This window comes from Heterodontus francisci, chromosome 9 (genome assembly GCF_036365525.1).
Source record: "Heterodontus francisci isolate sHetFra1 chromosome 9, sHetFra1.hap1, whole genome shotgun sequence".
Classification (NCBI taxonomy): domain Eukaryota; kingdom Metazoa; phylum Chordata; class Chondrichthyes; order Heterodontiformes; family Heterodontidae; genus Heterodontus; species Heterodontus francisci.
In genome coordinates, this window is record NC_090379.1 from 43,903,933 (window position 1) to 43,921,874 (window position 17,942).

General features: G+C 44.5%; 1 protein-coding gene across 5 annotated transcripts in view; it reads left to right on the forward strand.

Annotated features, from left to right (window-relative positions):
- The window catches only part of LOC137373462 (MAPK/MAK/MRK overlapping kinase-like), a 208,999-nt gene that overhangs the window by 143,849 nt on the left and 47,208 nt on the right, over nt 1-17,942 (forward strand). For 4 of the 5 annotated variants that reach the window (XM_068038287.1, XM_068038290.1, XM_068038288.1 and 1 more), the window contains 2 exons: nt 305-425; nt 12,070-12,273. In XM_068038287.1, the coding sequence (XP_067894388.1) occupies nt 305-425; nt 12,070-12,273 (325 nt within the window). The remainder of the gene's footprint in view (nt 1-304; nt 426-12,069; nt 12,274-17,942) is intronic. The other variant, XM_068038289.1, reaches the window with a different exon arrangement.

The window sequence follows — 17,942 nt, forward strand, 5'->3', positions numbered from 1 at the left end:
TTCCATATGCATGCAGAAAAAGCACTTTGAATGATTCAGTTGGTTTATCAATAAATGATGACGGTGAAACTTGACATGGGAAAATTGAATGGAAAATGTGGTCTTAGGAATTTACAGTGGTAAAAATGACACAAACGTGATCACAATGTGAGACTAGAATAAGGTTTATAGACAGAAAATGCATGCTGATTTACATTTACATTTTTAATAAGCTATATAGACTATTTAAGTTGAGAAAGAAGGATATTAGTTCACATTAAGTAACAAAAATAAACACAATCATTGTGATTTCTCTTCCCTGTAGATTGGCAGAGAAACATGCTGCTACCATACAGCGTAAAGTTAGATGCTTAGAAGGGAATGAGAACAATCTAAGCCCAGCTGTGGTGCACAACCTCTGGCGTATCCATAAGGGACGGAAACAGGTAAGATAAGAAACATTGCCACTTTCCATCTTGCCTTCCTGAGTTCGACCAGCTCATCAACTGTTCCATCTTTTAACCAATGCCAAATTTTTTGCTTGCAGAAAGTTACCTGAAATAAATAAATAATAGTTTATACTGTGGTTATTTGCAGCATAAATGATTCAGGATATTTTAAGATTGGAATAGGAACTCTGGACTAATTTTTAAAACTTAAGTGCTCATTTTAAACATTACTGTGGTCTCATGTTTCACTAACACTTTTAATATTTAATTATTTAATACAAACTTAACAGTACTCTCTGAATTACATTAATAAATATAAATTGATTTATTTTATTCCAAGCCTAACATCTTCGATAAAGCAGTAAAGCTACGAGTATCATTTACTACCTATGAGAAAGCAGATATTCATTGGCTGGGTGGTAATCTGGCAGACCAGATTGCGTACCCTTTATAGACGTTCAATATTCTAGTATTCAGTTACTGCCGAGGTGAAGACGACAAAAATCTACTACAGTATTTTTCCAGAAAGTTATCAATGTTCGCTTCAGAAAGACCCCACAGTCTGAGTATGCAAGTGTGCAGGCTTTCCCAGATCGCGTCTGTAGGGTTGTCAGCCTAACTAGAAGAATAATTTTCTTGAGCTTCATTTGATTGTTTTCCCAAAATATTTGAAGACGGAAAAACATTTTCAAAAGCTTTAATCAGCTAAAGCTAATATTGTGCATTGTTGTAACAGAGAAGCTGTTTAATAGAGGTATGGAAACAGATTCCAATTAAAACTTAAGAGGCACTATTGATGCACACCTGTACATGCCTTTGTTTTAGAATTTTAAGATAATTAATTCTCACTAAACATTGGGGGAGATTTTGTTAGATAATTGTGTACCATCTTTAAATATAATTTGGTTCAGGCTCGTTGAATCAGACATGATTATATGCATATTTTAAAAATCACTTTAACCTTTGTTTATGACAGACTTCTTGTGTACCAGCAAAGCAGCAACCTTGACCATAACAGTGTAACAACATGCTATTTATAGGCAGCCCTTACCAATCAGGACACTGATTATTTCTGTTAGGGGAGCCATGCCAACAGAGGTTTCCCTCTTCTATGGAGGATTCACTGTAGCTCCTAGTCTAGGTGCACACCCTCTCTCTTGATACCTTTTCTTATCACTGTTCATAATACTCAGCATCCTGTGCCAATAGCAACTTTCCTTTGTCTCACAGACTTTATGTAGCCTTCATTACATGAAGAAAGGAAGTCTTTTAAGGAAATGGTTCTCTGTTGCTGAAATAACACTTTAATATTGTTGTAATTTATGGAAGTAAGTACTAGTTACCCTATCACACACCACATTCTTCCTGCAATCAATTGTTGTCTAGCCATCTGGATCAACAAATCATAATACAAAAGGCAAAATCCTGCGGATGCTGGAAATCTGAACAATAAACAGAAAATGCTAGAAATGCTCAGCAGGTCATGCAGCATTTGTGAAGAGGGAAACAGAGTTAATAAGGGGAATTTTGACTTGCAGGAGCAAGTGGTGTGGCTGTGGGTGGAGAATTACAAACGTTGAAATTGCTGGCTCCAACCTGCTGATTTGTGCATTTAGTTGCAGTGTGTTAGGCTGCACGCGAGCAACCCCCCTTGAGAGACGCAGATTGTTAATTTAATTATATTACTAGCTAATTAAAAGTGCTATTAACATGGGCTTTGGGATTTAACAATGGGTGCACAGGTTTCCTTGGCTTCCCAGAGCATACCAGTGAAAGCAAACTAACACATAGTGGCAACTGAAGGGGTTGAAGAAATGACAGGCAAAAATTCCCTTAAGTACTAAAACCTCTCAGTTGCTTTCTTAACTAATTGTGTGAGAGACTTTTGCTCACAGTAGTTGTTCTGAGAAGTGACTTTCACCACTTTGGAGGTTTGTGCATCTGATCTCCATTTTGCAGCTGTGATCCATCAGATCAACATGGGGGTTGCTTATGCTGTATTAGCTTGGACCTCAGATGATATACATAAATGATTTGGAGGAAAGTATAGGTGGTCTGATTAGCAAGTTTGCAGACGACACTAAGATTGGTGGAGTAGCAGATAGTGAAGGGGACTGTCAGAGAATACAGCAGAATATAGATAGATTGGAGAGTTGGGCAGAGAGATGGCAGATGGAGTTCAATCAGGGCAAATGCAAGGTGATGCATTTTGGAAGATCCAATTCAAGAGTGAACTATACAGTAAATGGAAAAGTCCTGGGGAAAATTGATGTACGGAGAGATTTGGGTGTTCAGGTCCATTGTTCCCTGAAGGTGGCAACGCAGGTCAATAGAGTGGTCAGGAAGGCATACGGCATGCTTTCCTTCATCGGACGGGGTATTGAGTACAAGAGTTGGCAGGTCATGTTACAGTTGTATAGGACTTTGGTTCGGCCACATTTGGAATACTGCGTGCAGTTCTGGTCGCCACATTACCAAAAGGATGTGGATGCTTTGGAGAGGGTGCAGAGGAGGTTCACCAGGATGTTGCCTGGTATGGAGGGCGCTAGCTATGAAGAGAGGTTGAGCAGATTAGGATTATTTTCATTAGAAAGACGGAGGTTGAGGGGGGACCTGATTGAGGTGTACAAAATCATGAGAGGGATAGACAGGGTGGATAGCAAGAAGCTTTTTCCCAGAGTGGGGGATTCAATTACAAGGGGACACGAGTTCAAAGTGAAAGGGGAAAAGTTTAGGGGGGATATGCGTGGAAAGTTCTTTACGCAGAGGGTGGTGGGTGCCTGGAACGCATTGCCAGTGGAGGTGGTAGACGCGGGCACGATAGCGTCTTTTAAGATGTATCTAGACAGATACATGAATGGGCAGGAAGTAAAGAGATACAGACCCTTAGAAAATAGGCGACAGGTTTAGATAGAGGATTTGGATCCGCGTAGGTTTGGAGGGCCGAAGGGCCTGTTCCTGTGCTGTAATTTTCTTTGTTCTTTGTTCTAGTACAGTTCTAAAGAGTTTACAGGGGGCAGAGGGACCTGGGTGTATGTGCATTGATCTTTAAAAATGGCAGGACATATTGACAGAGTAGTTAACAAAGTATATGGGATCTAGGGCTTCATAAATAGAGGTATTGAGTACAAAAACAGGGAAGTTATGCTGTACCTTTATAAAGCTCTGGTTAGGCCACAACTGGAGTACTGCATCCAGTTCTGGTCACCACACTTTAGGAAGGATGTGAGGGTCCTTGAGAGGGTGCAGAGGAGATTTACAAGAATGGTTCCAGGGATGAAGGATTTTAGCTACAAGGTTAGGTTGGAAAGGCTGGGATGGTTCTTCTTGGAGCAAAGGAGATTGAGGGGAGATTTGATAGAGGTGTACAAGATTCTGACAGGTTTGGGTAGAGTAGACAAAGAAAAGCTATTTCAAAAAGCTGATGGTACAACGTCAGATTTAAGGTTTTGAGCAAGAGATGTGGGAGGGATGTGAGGAAGAACTTTTTTACGCAGCGAGTGGTAATGACCTGGAACACTGTGTCTGTGAGGGTGGTGGAAAAGGAGATGATGAATGATTTCAAAAGGAAATTGGATGGGCACTTGAGGGAAATAAACTTGCCGTACTACGTGGATGGAGCTGTGGAATGGACTGATTGGATTGCTCTGCAGAGAGCCGGCACGGACTCGATGGTCTGAATGACCGCTTTCTGTGCCATTATGACTCTATGACTCATATTTCACTGGCTGCTGATGTGAAGTCAACATGAGTGAGTGTTGTATGCCAAATGGCTACGAGATATTTAATGTTGTCACCAGGTAGCTGGGAGGCCCCCATCTCTGATGGCCAGGTATGCCAAAATTCCACTGATCTCCAGCACTGCCTCCTCTGCAGATGTTAATTGCGAGATTGATGGAGGACCACCTCCAATTCTGTGCCTCTCCCTGATGTTCTGTGCTGTCTTCTGCAAGGAGGTAAAGAAGAAACCCATGAGTTAGAGTAATGGAATGTGTCGAATGGATGGGTGGACAACATTTGTTGAGGGTGACTATAAGGGAGAGGTGTGACATCGCTTTAAGATGAGAATGAGTGTCAGTGGTGGATGGACAGATGGGGTAGTGAGGGAATGCATATAGTCAGGGTGGAATGGGTACACTTGCACGGTAAGTTGGTGTGAAGAGTGATGTGCTGAAGTAGCCTTGAGAAAGCAGAGTGAGGGGTTGGCGTGATACATCAGGATATACTTGAAAGTTCCACTGTACACCGCCTCCCTACTCTGCTGAGGTCATTAAACCACTTTTGACAGTGAATCCAGGAATGTGGCACAATACTCCTGCTGCTGACCTCCTCCACTACCTCTAGCCATACCTCCTTGCTTTTGCTGACATGATTCTTCCTGCGGTCAGTAGGGAACTATCTCTGAGGCCGTTACAGCCCCCAACATCGCATCCAGGGAGGCATCACTGAAGTGAGGCACAGAATTGGAATATTGGGATTTTGTTCTGACAGTTCTTTCGTTTTTCCACCTCCAGAATCCATCAACTGTCATTTTTCCAACACTCCCAACACCTGCTCCCCTTCCCATGGCACCTGAAATAGCTGCTCATGTTGCAGTCTTCTCTCACAGTGCAGGATGGCTTTGCTCAGCTGGACGCAGATGCTGAACCTGGGGGACATTGAATGAAATGGATACTTCTAGAGCAGCAGCAAAGAATTCATAATTTACTGGCTGGTTTTCCAGCTGCACTTTGCGCAAGTGCAGAGAGATTCGAGGAGTCCGTCTCGAGCATGAGTGGCATGATGTCGCAGGCCTTTGCAATGATGTCTTTGTTCATGGAAAGAATGGCCACCCACGTGCATGAAACCTGGCAATCAAACAAGTGCATGTCGGCCCTCACCAATGGCATACACACTCTGAATGCCACTTGGGGAGACCAAACAGTTTGGGTGAATGCTTTGCTGAATGCTTTGCTGCTCCCGTTCATTCGAACAGCAGATGCTGGTAATTATTGCCACTTGCACCTCCTCTACATCCATTTTTTTTTACTTGTCTCATTAACACCTCCTTTTGCTCACACCATCAACCCTTTAGTCATTTAAATAAGTTCTGCCTTCCATCTGGTCACTGATCTTCCCTTTTATTCTTTCAACTTCCTCTCCACCCATCCCACCGTTTTCCTTGCCTCTGTGCTTGCTTAAAACCAGTTATATTTGTAACATTTTGCTGCTGTGACGAAAGGTCACAAATGTTAACTCTTTCTCTGTCAACAGATGCTGCCTGACGTGCTGAGGATTTCCAACATTTTCTGTTTATATTTCTCCTAATCAGAAGTCTGGTTATTCATCATGAGGAAACTGTCACCTTCCAAGTCTTGAGTCTCATCCTGAACTGCAATATTTCATTGCAAAGATGCACACTATTCATTTATCTAACCTCAACACTCGTATTACCTTCTAGCCACAAATGTCACTTTGTATTCATTCACTAGCTCAGAAACCATCTGTTTTGTTACATGGAACACAAAACCGAATTTAGGCACTGAAAAGTTACTTTGAAACATTGCGGCTTAAGGACCATATTATCATTTTAAATTTACACTTGTATTAATCAAAGCCTAGTAATGCTCAACTGGCAGATTCCTTCATCAGTCAAGTCAGCCATAGAATATCTGCTGCTGCCCTGACTATCCCTTTTCATACTAAATTTACAGGGCTATGGGGATGGAGCCGTGAAATGGACTGAGATTGATTTGCTCTGCAGAAAGCCAGCATGGACTCAATGGGCCAAATGGCCTCTTTCTGTGCATTATGACTGTACAAATCAGCAGGCCAGGCAGCATCCATTGAGAGAGAAACAGAGTTAACATTTCAGGTCAATGACCTTTTGTCAGAACAATCCTGATGAAAGGTCATCAACCTGAAAAGTTAACTCTTTCTCTCCTCAGATGCTGCCAGACCTTTTTGCCTTTATTTCAGATTTCCAGCATCTGCACTAGTTTGCTTTTGTCTTAGATTATTGTGCGTAATCATGGGCATTACTTTATAAGAATAATACATTGTAAATTAAAGGCAAAGAAAGTGGACATTGTAGATTTTACCAGGATGTTGGCAGGGATGAGATAACTGTAATTAAGCAGAAAGCCTTGAGAAACTTGGGCTATTACCACTGAAGCAAATTCAGAAGTGATTTAATTTAAAAAAAAATAAAATTATAAAGAGTTTTGATAGGGTGACTAGACCATTTCCTCTGGTTAGGAAGTTAGTGATAAATGATCCGTTTAAAAATTATTACCATGAGAGTGAGATGAGCGATTGGGAGAAATTTCTGAAGTATTCACATCCATTTTTAGCCAGAAGTGTTGAGTGGATGATTATTCTCGATATTGTTCTGATGTCCTTGCCCTCCCAGATGCCAGTCTTCAGTTAATTAATTCACTCCATGTGATATCAAGAAACACGAGTGTACTGAACCACAGCAAAGGCACTGACAGCAACCCTACTGTACTCCAAAGACCTGTGCTCCAAAATTTGCCATGTCTCTAGCCAAGCAGTTCCATTAGAGTTACAACATTGGCAATGTGGAAAATTACCCAGGTGTGTCCTGTCTACTAAATGCAGAATAAATCCAAGCCAGCCAATTGCCACCCTATCAGATTACTCGTAATCATCAGCAAAGTGATGAAAGAAGTGCCAAAAGTACTATCAAGCAGAACGTACTAATAATCTGCTCACCAATGTTTTTTTCGTGTTCCACCAGAAACATTCTGCTCCCAGACCTCATTACAGCTTTGGTCGAACCATGGCTGAAATCCTGAGGTGAGGTGAGAGTGACTGCCCTTTCCATCAAGGCAGCATTCGACCAAGAGTGGCACCAAGGAGCCTTAGTAGAACTGCAGTGAATAGGGATCAAGGAGAAATATCTCCATTGGCTGGAGTTATACCTGGCACAAAGGAAGATGGTTGTGATTGTTGAAGGCCAATCATCTCAATCTCAGGAAATTGTTCAAGGAGTTATTTTCAGCTACTTCATCATTGCCCTTCCCAACATCACAAGGTCAAAAGTGGGACTGTTCACTGATGATTGCATAGGATTCAGATCCATTTACAATTTCTCAGATAATGAAGCAGCCCATTCCTGCAGGTAGCAGGATAACCTCCTGGCTTGGTCTGTTAACTGGGAAGTAACATTCGTGTCACACAAATGCTGGGCAATGACCATCCCCAAAAAGAGAGGGCCTAATCACATCCCCTGGATGTTCAGTGGTATTACCATCACTAACTACATCCCCGGGGTGACTATTGTTCAAAAACTGAACTGGACTAGCCGATTAAATGTTGTGTCTATCTCAGCAAGCCAGAGGCTGGGTAGTCAATGATGAGTAGCTCATCTCCTGACTCCCAAAAGCCTCTCCTGCATCTATAAGGCACGTTAACATTGTGATGGAATACACACCACTTTCCTGAATGGGTGCAGCTACAACACTCCAGAACAGGGGTGGCCAACCTTTTCACCTGGGGAGCCACATGGCAATATTTGTCTTACGTAGGGGGCCGGTGAGACAATTTTGGAAAGATAAAGGCATAAAAATTTATCTTATTAATCAAAACAACAAATGTGCAAATTTGTGAAGAAGCTTTAAATGAGAAGACTAATATATTGTCTTACTTTCTCTTCACTATGTTGGACACTGATTTAGTGGGATACTTAGGCATACTTGCACAAGTAGTCAATGTTTGCCCACGCACTTGTAATGATGCGGAACGTTCCAGATAGATGTCCATCTGTCAGGACTGATCTTGATTGCTCTCTCTCCCTCTTCTCCCTCTCTGTCTGTCCCTCTCCAACCCCTTCTCTGTCCCACCCCCGAGTTGTCCCCTCACCCCCAGGTTGTTCCCCACTCTGTTGTCTCCCCTCTCTATATTCCCCCTCTCTGTGTGTCGTCCCCGCCCCTCTGTGTGTTGTTGCCCCCCTCCCCCGCCGTGTCATCTCTCCCCTTTGTGTGGCTCCTTGCCCCCTCAGTGTGGCGCCTTGCCCCCTCAGTGTGGCGCCTCACCCCCTCAGTGTGGGGTGGCGCCTCCCCCTCTGTGTGGTTCCCCTCCCCCCCCCCCCCCCCCCGGTGTGGTTCCCTCCCCACGTTTTGGTTTCCCCCTCTCTTTCTGCCCACCCTCCCTCTCTGCCCCCCTCTCACTGTCCCTCCCCATCTCTCTCTGCCCCTCCCCCTGCCCCCCGCTCTCTCTCTCTGCCAACCCCCTGCTTTTCCATCCCTGCTTTTCCACCCCCCTCTCTTCCACCCCCCTCTCTTCCACCCCCCTCTCTTCCACCCCCCCCTCTCTTCCACCCCCCGCTCTCTGCCAGACCCCGCTCTCTGCCAGACCCCGCTCTCCGCCAGACCCCGCTCTCCGCCCCTCTCTTGCCCCCCTCCCTTGCCACCCCCTCCCTTGCCACCCCCTCTGCTGGCCCCCCTCTCTGCACCCTCCTCTCTGCACCCAATCTCTCTGCCCCACCCTCTCTGCCCCACCCTCTCTGCCCCACCCTCTCTGCCCCCCTCTCTCTGCAAGCCCCTTCTGCACCCACCCCCGCACTCCTTCTGCAACTCCCCCGCACCCCCTGCTGCACCCCGCCCCCTGCACCACCCCTCTGCTCCCAGCCCCCTGCACCGCCCCTCTGCTCCCCTCCTCTCTGGCACCCCCCCCCCCCTCTACACACCCCTCGACATACCCTTTTCTCTTCCCCCCCCCTTCTCTTCTTCCCCCCCCCTTCTCTTCTTCCCCCCCCCCTTCTCTTCCCCCCCCTTCTCTTCCCCCCCTTCTATTCCCCCCTTCTCTTTCCCCCCCTTCTCTTTCCCCCCCTTCTCTTTCCCCCCCTTCTCTTCACCCCCCCTTCTCTTCACCCCCCCTTCTTCACCCCCCCTTCTCCACCCCCCTTCTTCACCCCCCCTTCTTCACCCCCCCTTCTCCACCCCCCTTCTCTTTCCCCCCTCTCTTTCCCCCCCTCTCTTTCCCCTCTCTCTTTCCCCTCTCTCTTTCCCCCTCTCTCTTTCCCCCCACCTCTCTTTCCCCCTTCTCTTTTCCCCCCACCTCTCTTTCCCCCCACCTCTCTTTCCCCCCACCTCTCTTTCCCCCCTCTCTCTTGCCCCCATTCTCCTGCCCCCTCTCCCTGCCCCCTTCTCACCTGCCCGCTTCTCACCTGCCCTCTCTCCTGCCCTCCTATCTCCTGCCCTGCCTCTCCCGTGCCCCGCCTCTCTCCTGCCCCCCTCTCTCTTGCCCCCCTGCCCCTCTCCTGCCCTCCTCTCTCCTGCCCCCCTCTCTCCTGCCCCAATCTCTGTGCCCCCCCTGCATCCCCCCTCTCTGCACCCCCCCTGTATCCACCCCCTCTCTGCACCCCCCCTTTGCCCCCCTCTCTCTGCTCCCCTCCCCCGCCAAAACCCGCCCCCCCCCCCACCATCTCACTCTGTCTCTGACCTTTGCTGAGAGTGGGAAGAGCGGTTTCTGAACTTTGGATAGATTCAGGGTTGTCCGGCAGATTCTGATTTTGTTTTAAAGTTCGTTGGAAAACCACGAATCTTGGATATGGAAAGGAGTGTTAATGAGCATTAGATAAAGATCATAGAGTTATACAGCACAGAAACAGGCCCTTCGGCCCATCATGTCTGTGCCGACCATCAAGCACCTAACTATTGTAATCCTATTTTCCAACATTTGGCCCGTAGCCTTGTATGCTATGGCGTTTCAAGTGCTCATCTAAATACTTCTTAAATGTTGTGAGGGTTCCTGTCTCTACCAGCTCTTCAGGCAGTGCATTCCAGATTCCAACCACCTTCTGTGTGAAAAACTTTTTCCTCAAATCCCCTGTAAACCTCCTGCCCCTTACCTTACATCTATGCCCCCTGGTTATTGACCCCTTCGCTAAGGGAAAAAGTTTCTTCCTATCTAACCTATCAATGCCCCTCATAATTTTGTATACAGAGCTTAGAAATTCCAATAGAAAGTCAGTCTGATCTTCTTCTTCTTCTTCTTTGGCCTCCTTGTCTCGAGAGACAATGGGTAAGCGCCTGGAGGTGGTCAGTGGTTTGTGCAGCAGCGCCTGGAGTGGCTATAAAGGCCAATTCTAGAGTGACAGACTCTTCCACAGGTGCTGCAGATAAATTTGGTTGTCGGGGCTGTTACACAGTTGGCTCTCCCTTGCGCCTCTGTCTTTTTTCCTGCCAACTGCTAAGTCTCTTCGACTCGCCATGCTTTAGCCCCGCTTTTATGGTTGCCCGCCAGCTCTGGCGATCGCTGGCAACTGACTCCCACGACTTGTGATCAATGTCACAGGACTTAATGTCGCGTTTGCAGACGTCTTTAAAGCGAAGCCATGGACGGCCGGTGGGTCTGGTACCAGTGACGAGCTCGCTGTACAATGTGTCCTTGGGGATCCTGCCATCTTCCATGCGGCTCACATGGCCAAGCCATCTCAGGCGCCGCTGGCTTAGTAGGGTGTATATGCTGGGGATGTTGGCCACCTTGAGGACTTCTGTGTTGGAGATACGGTCCTGCCACCTGATGCCAAGGATTTTCCGGAGGCAGCAAAGTTGGAATGAATTGAGACGTCGCTCTTGGCTGACGTAGTTTGTCCAGGCCTTGCTGCTGTAGAGCAAGGTACTGAGGACATAGGCTTGATACACTTGGACTTTTGTGTTCTGTGTCAGTGTGCCATTTTCCCACACTCTGTTGGCCAGTCTGGACATAGCAGAGGAAGCCTTTCCCATGCGCTTGTTTAATTCTGCATCGAGAGGTTACTGGTGATAGTTGAGCCTAGGTAGGTGAACTCTTGAACCACTTCCAGAGTTTGGTCACTGATATTGATAGATGGGGCATTTCTGACGTCCTGTCTCACGATGTTCGTTTTCTTGAGGCTGATGGTTAGGCCAAATTCATTGCAGGCAGCCGCAAACCTGTCCATGAGTCTCTTTTTTTTTTCTCATTTTTGAAAGTCAGTCTGATCAGAAAGAAGAAACCATGGGAACTTTCTCATCTCTGACATTACCAGTCACGGACCTTTGGCGACGATGAGGAATGGCTGTGTACAATTTACATCCACAGGCCGGGTAGAAACCTTTGGTAGGCCTGATCCTGGCCCGCATGCCGTATGTTTGACAATTCTGCTCTAGAAGGTCCACACTATCTTGTAAAAGCAGTCCAGGGCAACTAGGGATGGGCAATAAATGCTGGCCTTGCCACTGAGGCTCTGATCCCAAAGAAAGAATGAAAAGTTTTTGCGAAGGGGTTTTTGGGAACATTTTGCGTTCAGAAGGTGGAGCAACCCTGGGTTGGTGAGGACTAATCTTTCCTTGTGGTTTCTCAACTAATTAATTTCCAGGTTTTAAGCAAGTGTTTTTTTCCTATTCTTATTTAGGGTACTTATGATTATGTAGAGTAGAATTATATTTCCTTCAGAACCCTGGAACAGATTCACAGAAGAAATAATATTGTTTTTCATTACGCATGGTATTCAATGTAAATAAAGATTACATTTTGTGACTATTACCATTCTTTCATTTTAGGTGCTATTTTTACAAGTTATTAGGCTAAGCCATATCTGATATGGATATTGATATGAAGAAAAGTTCAGTGGGGGATTGTAAAACAACTGTTAAGCACGCAAAATTTATTTCAGCATACAAATTATCCACAGGGAATTCCTATACGACGCCAAATTCCTCCGTATCCTATGGAACTGCCAAAGCTGAATATGGCAGCTGCAACAAAGATTGTTGGTTATCCCAATCAGACTTTAAAGTCTGTCTTTCCAACAGCGTCACGGGCTGAAAATGGAGCTCTACCCCAAATGTCATCTGTACAATACATTGGAAAAAGCAAGGTATGAATTTTGATCTTTTGTTTAGTTCTAATTAAAGATGGACTGCATTTTAAAAAAAATTCTAACCATTTTGTATGTGATGTCCATTCTATATGGATTTATAGAACAGCCACTTTTCAGGTTAAGGGCGATTTCATTGTCAGAACCCCAGTATATTGATTCCAATCATCAATAATATTATTTGAATGAAAGTATACATACCATGGGTAACTAGCTAATCTAACCAGGAAAATTACGGGGACGACAACAGCTTCACATTGTTTTAGTTAGCACCCACTGCTATTCCTACCTCCAATACAGATGACACCTCCGTGCAGACATTTTCATTTGTTTTCATTGCTGGAGCCATGGATTAATAAGAAATCCAAAAGGTTTCTGTATCTATATGCAAATGAGGAAGGTGGATAATTTCAACAACTAAGCACATACAAACTGGGATTTTTTGGGTGTAATTTATTTTCTCCTATAATCTCTCCTAAAGGTGGTGACTCGTGCTGAGGTACGGTATTAGGTGTTATGATTGTTTTTAATGAGAGTTTTATTTTAGCACTGTTATGCTTATCTGCACAGTTCCAGCAGTGTTTATGTATAGCTTTCAGAAGTAACATTGGGCAATATGTTTATAATTATATTAGAAGAAAAAGTGCAGTTAGGAGTAACGTGGGCCCATTAAAAACAGATGGGAGCAGTATTGCAAATGAAAAGAAGGTAATTGCAGACTTGTTAATTTTTATATTCATTCTTGGGATGGCAAGACCAGCATTTATTGTCTATCCCTTGAGCAGGTGGCAGTAAGCTGCCTACAACTGAGTGGCTTGGTAGGCCATTTCAGGGGGCACTTAAGAGTCAACAATTTTGGCCTGGGTCTGGAGTCACATGTAGGCCAAGCCAGATAAGGATGGCAAACTTCCTCACCTGAAGGACATTAGTGAACCAGATGGGTTTTTACGACAATCCGGTAGTTTCATGATCATTATGAACAAGACCAGCATTTTATTCCAGATTTATTAATTAAGTTTAAATTCTGCTAGCTGCCATGGTGGGATTTGAACTAACTCCTTTGGAGCATTAGTCCGGACTTTTGGATTACTAGTTCAGTAACATTACCACTATGCAACTCCTTTGTGTCAGTCTTCACAGTAGAGAAAGAGGATTACATACCTGACATTCCAGGGAAATTAATAATGAATCAAGGACTGGAACTCATTAAAGTTAATGTAGGCAAGAAAACAGTATTAGAATAATGGCAGTAAAGACCAGCAGATCCACAGGACTTGATGGTTGCCACCCCAGGATTTTAAAGGAAGTAGGTGAGGAAATTGTAGAAGCTTTAGCCATAAACTTCCAAAGCTCACTCAATTCAGGAATTGTCCTTTTAGGTTGGAAAATTGCAAATGTAACTCCATTATTTATGAAAGGTGAGAAAGAGAAATCAGGAAATTATAGACCTGTTGGTCTAAAATTTGTTGTGGGTAAGCTATTGCAATCTATAATAAAAGACAAAGAGACTGAACACTTGGAGAAATTTGAGGTAATTAAAGATAGTCAACATGAATTTGTAAAGGGTAGGTCATGTCTAATGAACCTGGTTGAATCTTTTGAGGTAGTAGATAGGGTAATGTGTATGGATGTAGTTTATATGGCACTTGGTAAGGTTTCACATAAGAGACTGTCAGCTAAAATCAAAGCCATGGACATGAAGGCAAATTGTTGACCTGGTTAGGAGATTGAATAGACAGTAGAAGACAGAATTATATAGAATTAAATAGAATACACATCACAGAAACAGACCATTTGGCCCAACCAGTGCCTGCTGGCGTTTATACTCCACTTCAACCTCCTTCCATCCTGCCTCATCGAATTCTATCAGTATAACCCTCAATTCCCTTTTCCCTCGTATGCTTATCTAGTTTCCCCTTAAATGCATCTATACTATTCAGCTCAGTTACTCCATGTGTTAGTGTGTTTCATATTCTCACCACCCGTGAGGTAAAGAAGTTTCTTCTGAATTCCCTATTTAATTTCTTGGTGACTATTTTATTTTGATGGCCTCTCGTTTTGCTCTTCCCCACAAGTGGAAACACTCTCTTTGTGTATACTCTATCAAAACCTTTCATAATTTTAAAGACCTAAAGAGAGTACAGATAATGAATATGTACTCGAATTGGAAGGAAGTGTCCCACAAGGATCTGTGCTGGGCTCTCATCTAGTCATAGAGTTATACAGCACAGAAACAGGCCCTTTGGCCCATCATGTCTGTGCTGGCCATCAAGCACGTACCTATTCTAATCCTATTTTCCAGCACTTGGCCCGTAGCCTTGTATGCTATGGCATTTCGTGCTCATCTAAATACTTCTTAAATGTTGTGATGGTTCCTGCCTCTACCACCTCTTCAGGCAGTGCTTTCCTGATTCCAACCACCCTCTGTGTGAAAAAATTTTTCCTCAAATCCCCTGTAAACCTCTTGCCCCTTACCTTACATCTATGCCCCCTGGTTATTGACCCCTTCACTAAGGGAAAAAGTTTCTTCCTATCTAATCTATCAATGCCCCTCATAATTTTGTATACCTCAATCATGTCCCCCCTCAGCCTTCTCTGCTCTAAGGAAAACAACTCGAACCTTTTCAGTCTCTCTTCATAGCTGAAATGCTCCAGCCCAGGCAACATCCTGGTGAATCTCCTCTACACCCTCTCCAGTGCAATCACACACTTCCTATAGTGTGGTGCCCAGAACTGTACACAGTACTCCAGCTGTGGCCTATCTAGTGTTTTATACAGCTCCCTCATAACCTCCCTGCTCTCATATTCTATCCCTCGGCTGATAAAGACAAGTATCCCACATGCCTTCCTAACCATCTTATCTACCTGTGCTGCTACTTTCAGTGTAGAGACCTGCTTTAGGTCGGGAAAAAGAACCCTACTAAACCACAGCGGGCCCGAGCCCGACCCGGCCCAAACCCAGCACTAGTTGGCCCTACCTGAACCTGACCCAACCATCCCTTTACTTACCTTCCTGACATCGAACCTGCAAGAAGCTGCAGCACGTGCGTGATGACGTCACAGTGACGTCACTCGCTCGCTGCACAGACTCAGTTTCGTCCCGGACTCCCAGCTCAGTTAAGTTTTTTTTTAAATTTTTAATACTTACCAGTAGAGCACTTACCATGTGTGTCTGGCCAACCCGACCCGACTCGATCTGGGCTCGGCCCGACCCAACCCGACCTGACCCGAGCCCGAAAGTTGTCCCCGGAAGATAGACCCGACCCGAACCCGACACATGTTGTCGGGTCCCGTTGGGTTTGGGTCGGGTAGCAGACCTCTGCTTCAGTGATCTATGGACAAGTACACCAAGGTCCCTCTAACCTTCTGTACTTCCTAGGGTCCTACCATCCATTGTATATTCTCTTGCCTTGTTAGTCCTCCCAAAATGCATCACCTCACACTTCTCAGGATTAAATTCCATTTGCCACTGCTCCGCCCATCTCACTAGCCCATCTATATCGTCTTGTAATCTAAAGCTTTCCTCCTCGCTATTTATGACACCACCAATTTTCGTGTCATCCGCGAACTTACTGCTCATACCTCCTATATTCACATCTAAATCATTAATGTACACTACAAACAGCAAGGGTCCCAGCGCCAATTCCTGCAGTACACCACTGGTCACAGGCTTCCACTCGCAGAAACAGCCCTTGACCATCACCATCTGCCTCCTGCCACTAAGCCAATTTTAGATCCAATTTGTCTAATTGCTCTGGATCCCATGGGCTCGTACCTTCTTGACCAATCTCCCATGCGGGACCTTATCAAAAGCTTTACTGAAGTCCATGTAGACTCCATCAACTGCTTTACCCTCATCTACATATCTATTCACCTCCTCGAAAAATTCAATCAAGTTAGTTAGACATGATCTCCCCCTGACAAAGCCATGCTGACTATCCCTGATTAATCCCTGACTCTCCAAGTGGAGATTAATCCTGTCCCTCAGAATTTTTTCCAGTAGTTTCCCAACCACTGATGTCAGACTCACTGGCCTGTAATTACTTGGTTTATCCTTGCAACCCTTCTTGAATAATGGTACCACATTTGCTGTCCTCCAATCCTCTGGTACCTCTCCTGTGGCCAGAGAAGATTTGAAAATTTGTGTCAGAGCCTCTGCAATCTCCTCCCTTGCCTCACATAACAGCCTGGGTTACAACTCATCTGGAACTGGAGATTTATCCACTTTTAAGCCCGCTGAAACAGCTATTACTTCCGCCCTTTCAATACTAATATGTTCAAGTATATCACAATCCCCCTCCCTGATCTCTACACCTACATCGTCTTTCTCCATAGTGAACACAGATGAAAAGTAATCATTTAAAACCTCATTAAAAAGTCACTGTTTGTTTGTTGTTAATAACTTAATAACATAATATAAAGCCATTTATCCAAGTTTGACAATGGCACAAAGATTGGTAGCATATTAAGTCGTGTAGATGGCAGCATAAAATTACATAGAGACATTGATAGATCAGTTGAGTGGACAAAACTGTGGGAGATGGATTTCAACACAGGTTAGTGTGAGGTTTTGGACCAAAAAGGGATAGTATTTAAATGGTGAAAAGCTAGGAACAGTGGAGATCCAAAGAGATTTTGGAGGCTATGTAAGTTGATCACTAAAATGTAGTAATCAGGTACCAAAAAAATCAACAAGGCTATTATAACTAGAGGACTAGAATATAAAGTAGAGGAAGTTTTACCCTGGTTAGACCACATTTGGAGTACTATGTACAGTTCTTGGCACCGCATCGTAGACAGGATATATTGCCCTTGGAAGGAATGCCATACAGAATCACCAAAATGTTACCAAGGACCCAAGGGTTAGACTGTGATTAGAGATTGCATAACCTAGGCTTGTATACCCTGGAAAGATAATGTTAAGGGGTTTGATTGAGGTTTTATATGGTTTTGAAAAATATTGATAGTATAGGTAGAAACTTCCTGCTGGTGAGGGAGTCAAAGACAAGGGGGCATAACCTGAAAATCAGAGCCAGGCCATTCAGGAGAGAAGTCAGGAAACATTACTTCATGCAAAGGATGGTAAAAGTGTGGAACTCTCCCACAAAAAGCAGTAGGTGCTAACTCAATTAATAATTTTAAATCCCTAATATGGGTAAGATTTTTGCTAACCAAAGGTATAAAGGAATATGGAGCCAAGGTGGGTGGTTGGAGTTAAGATTCAGATCAACCATGATCTCATTGAATTGCAGAATAGGTTCGAGGGACTGAATGGCCTACCCATGTTCCTATGTTCTTCGTCTCTGCATCCTGCTCAGTGAGTTTGCCAAATTGTGGGAATTTTGTTCTACAGCCACGTGCTCGTTGGGAATTTCATTCACACTGCCCAACCTCATTTCACGGAGGCCATAACTATAATCTTCCAAAGATCTCTTGACTCAGGAACCGTTCATTTAGATTGAAAAATTGTGCATGATAATCCGTTATTTACGAAAGGTGACAGAGAGAAAACAGCGAATTATAGACCAATTAGCCTGACATCTGTTGTTGAGAAATTGCGACAGTCTATAATTAAGGATAGCGTGATTGAACACCTTGAAAGTATTCTGCTGATCAGAGAGAGGCAGCATGGATTTGCAAAGGGTAGGTCATGCCGACGAGTTTGATTG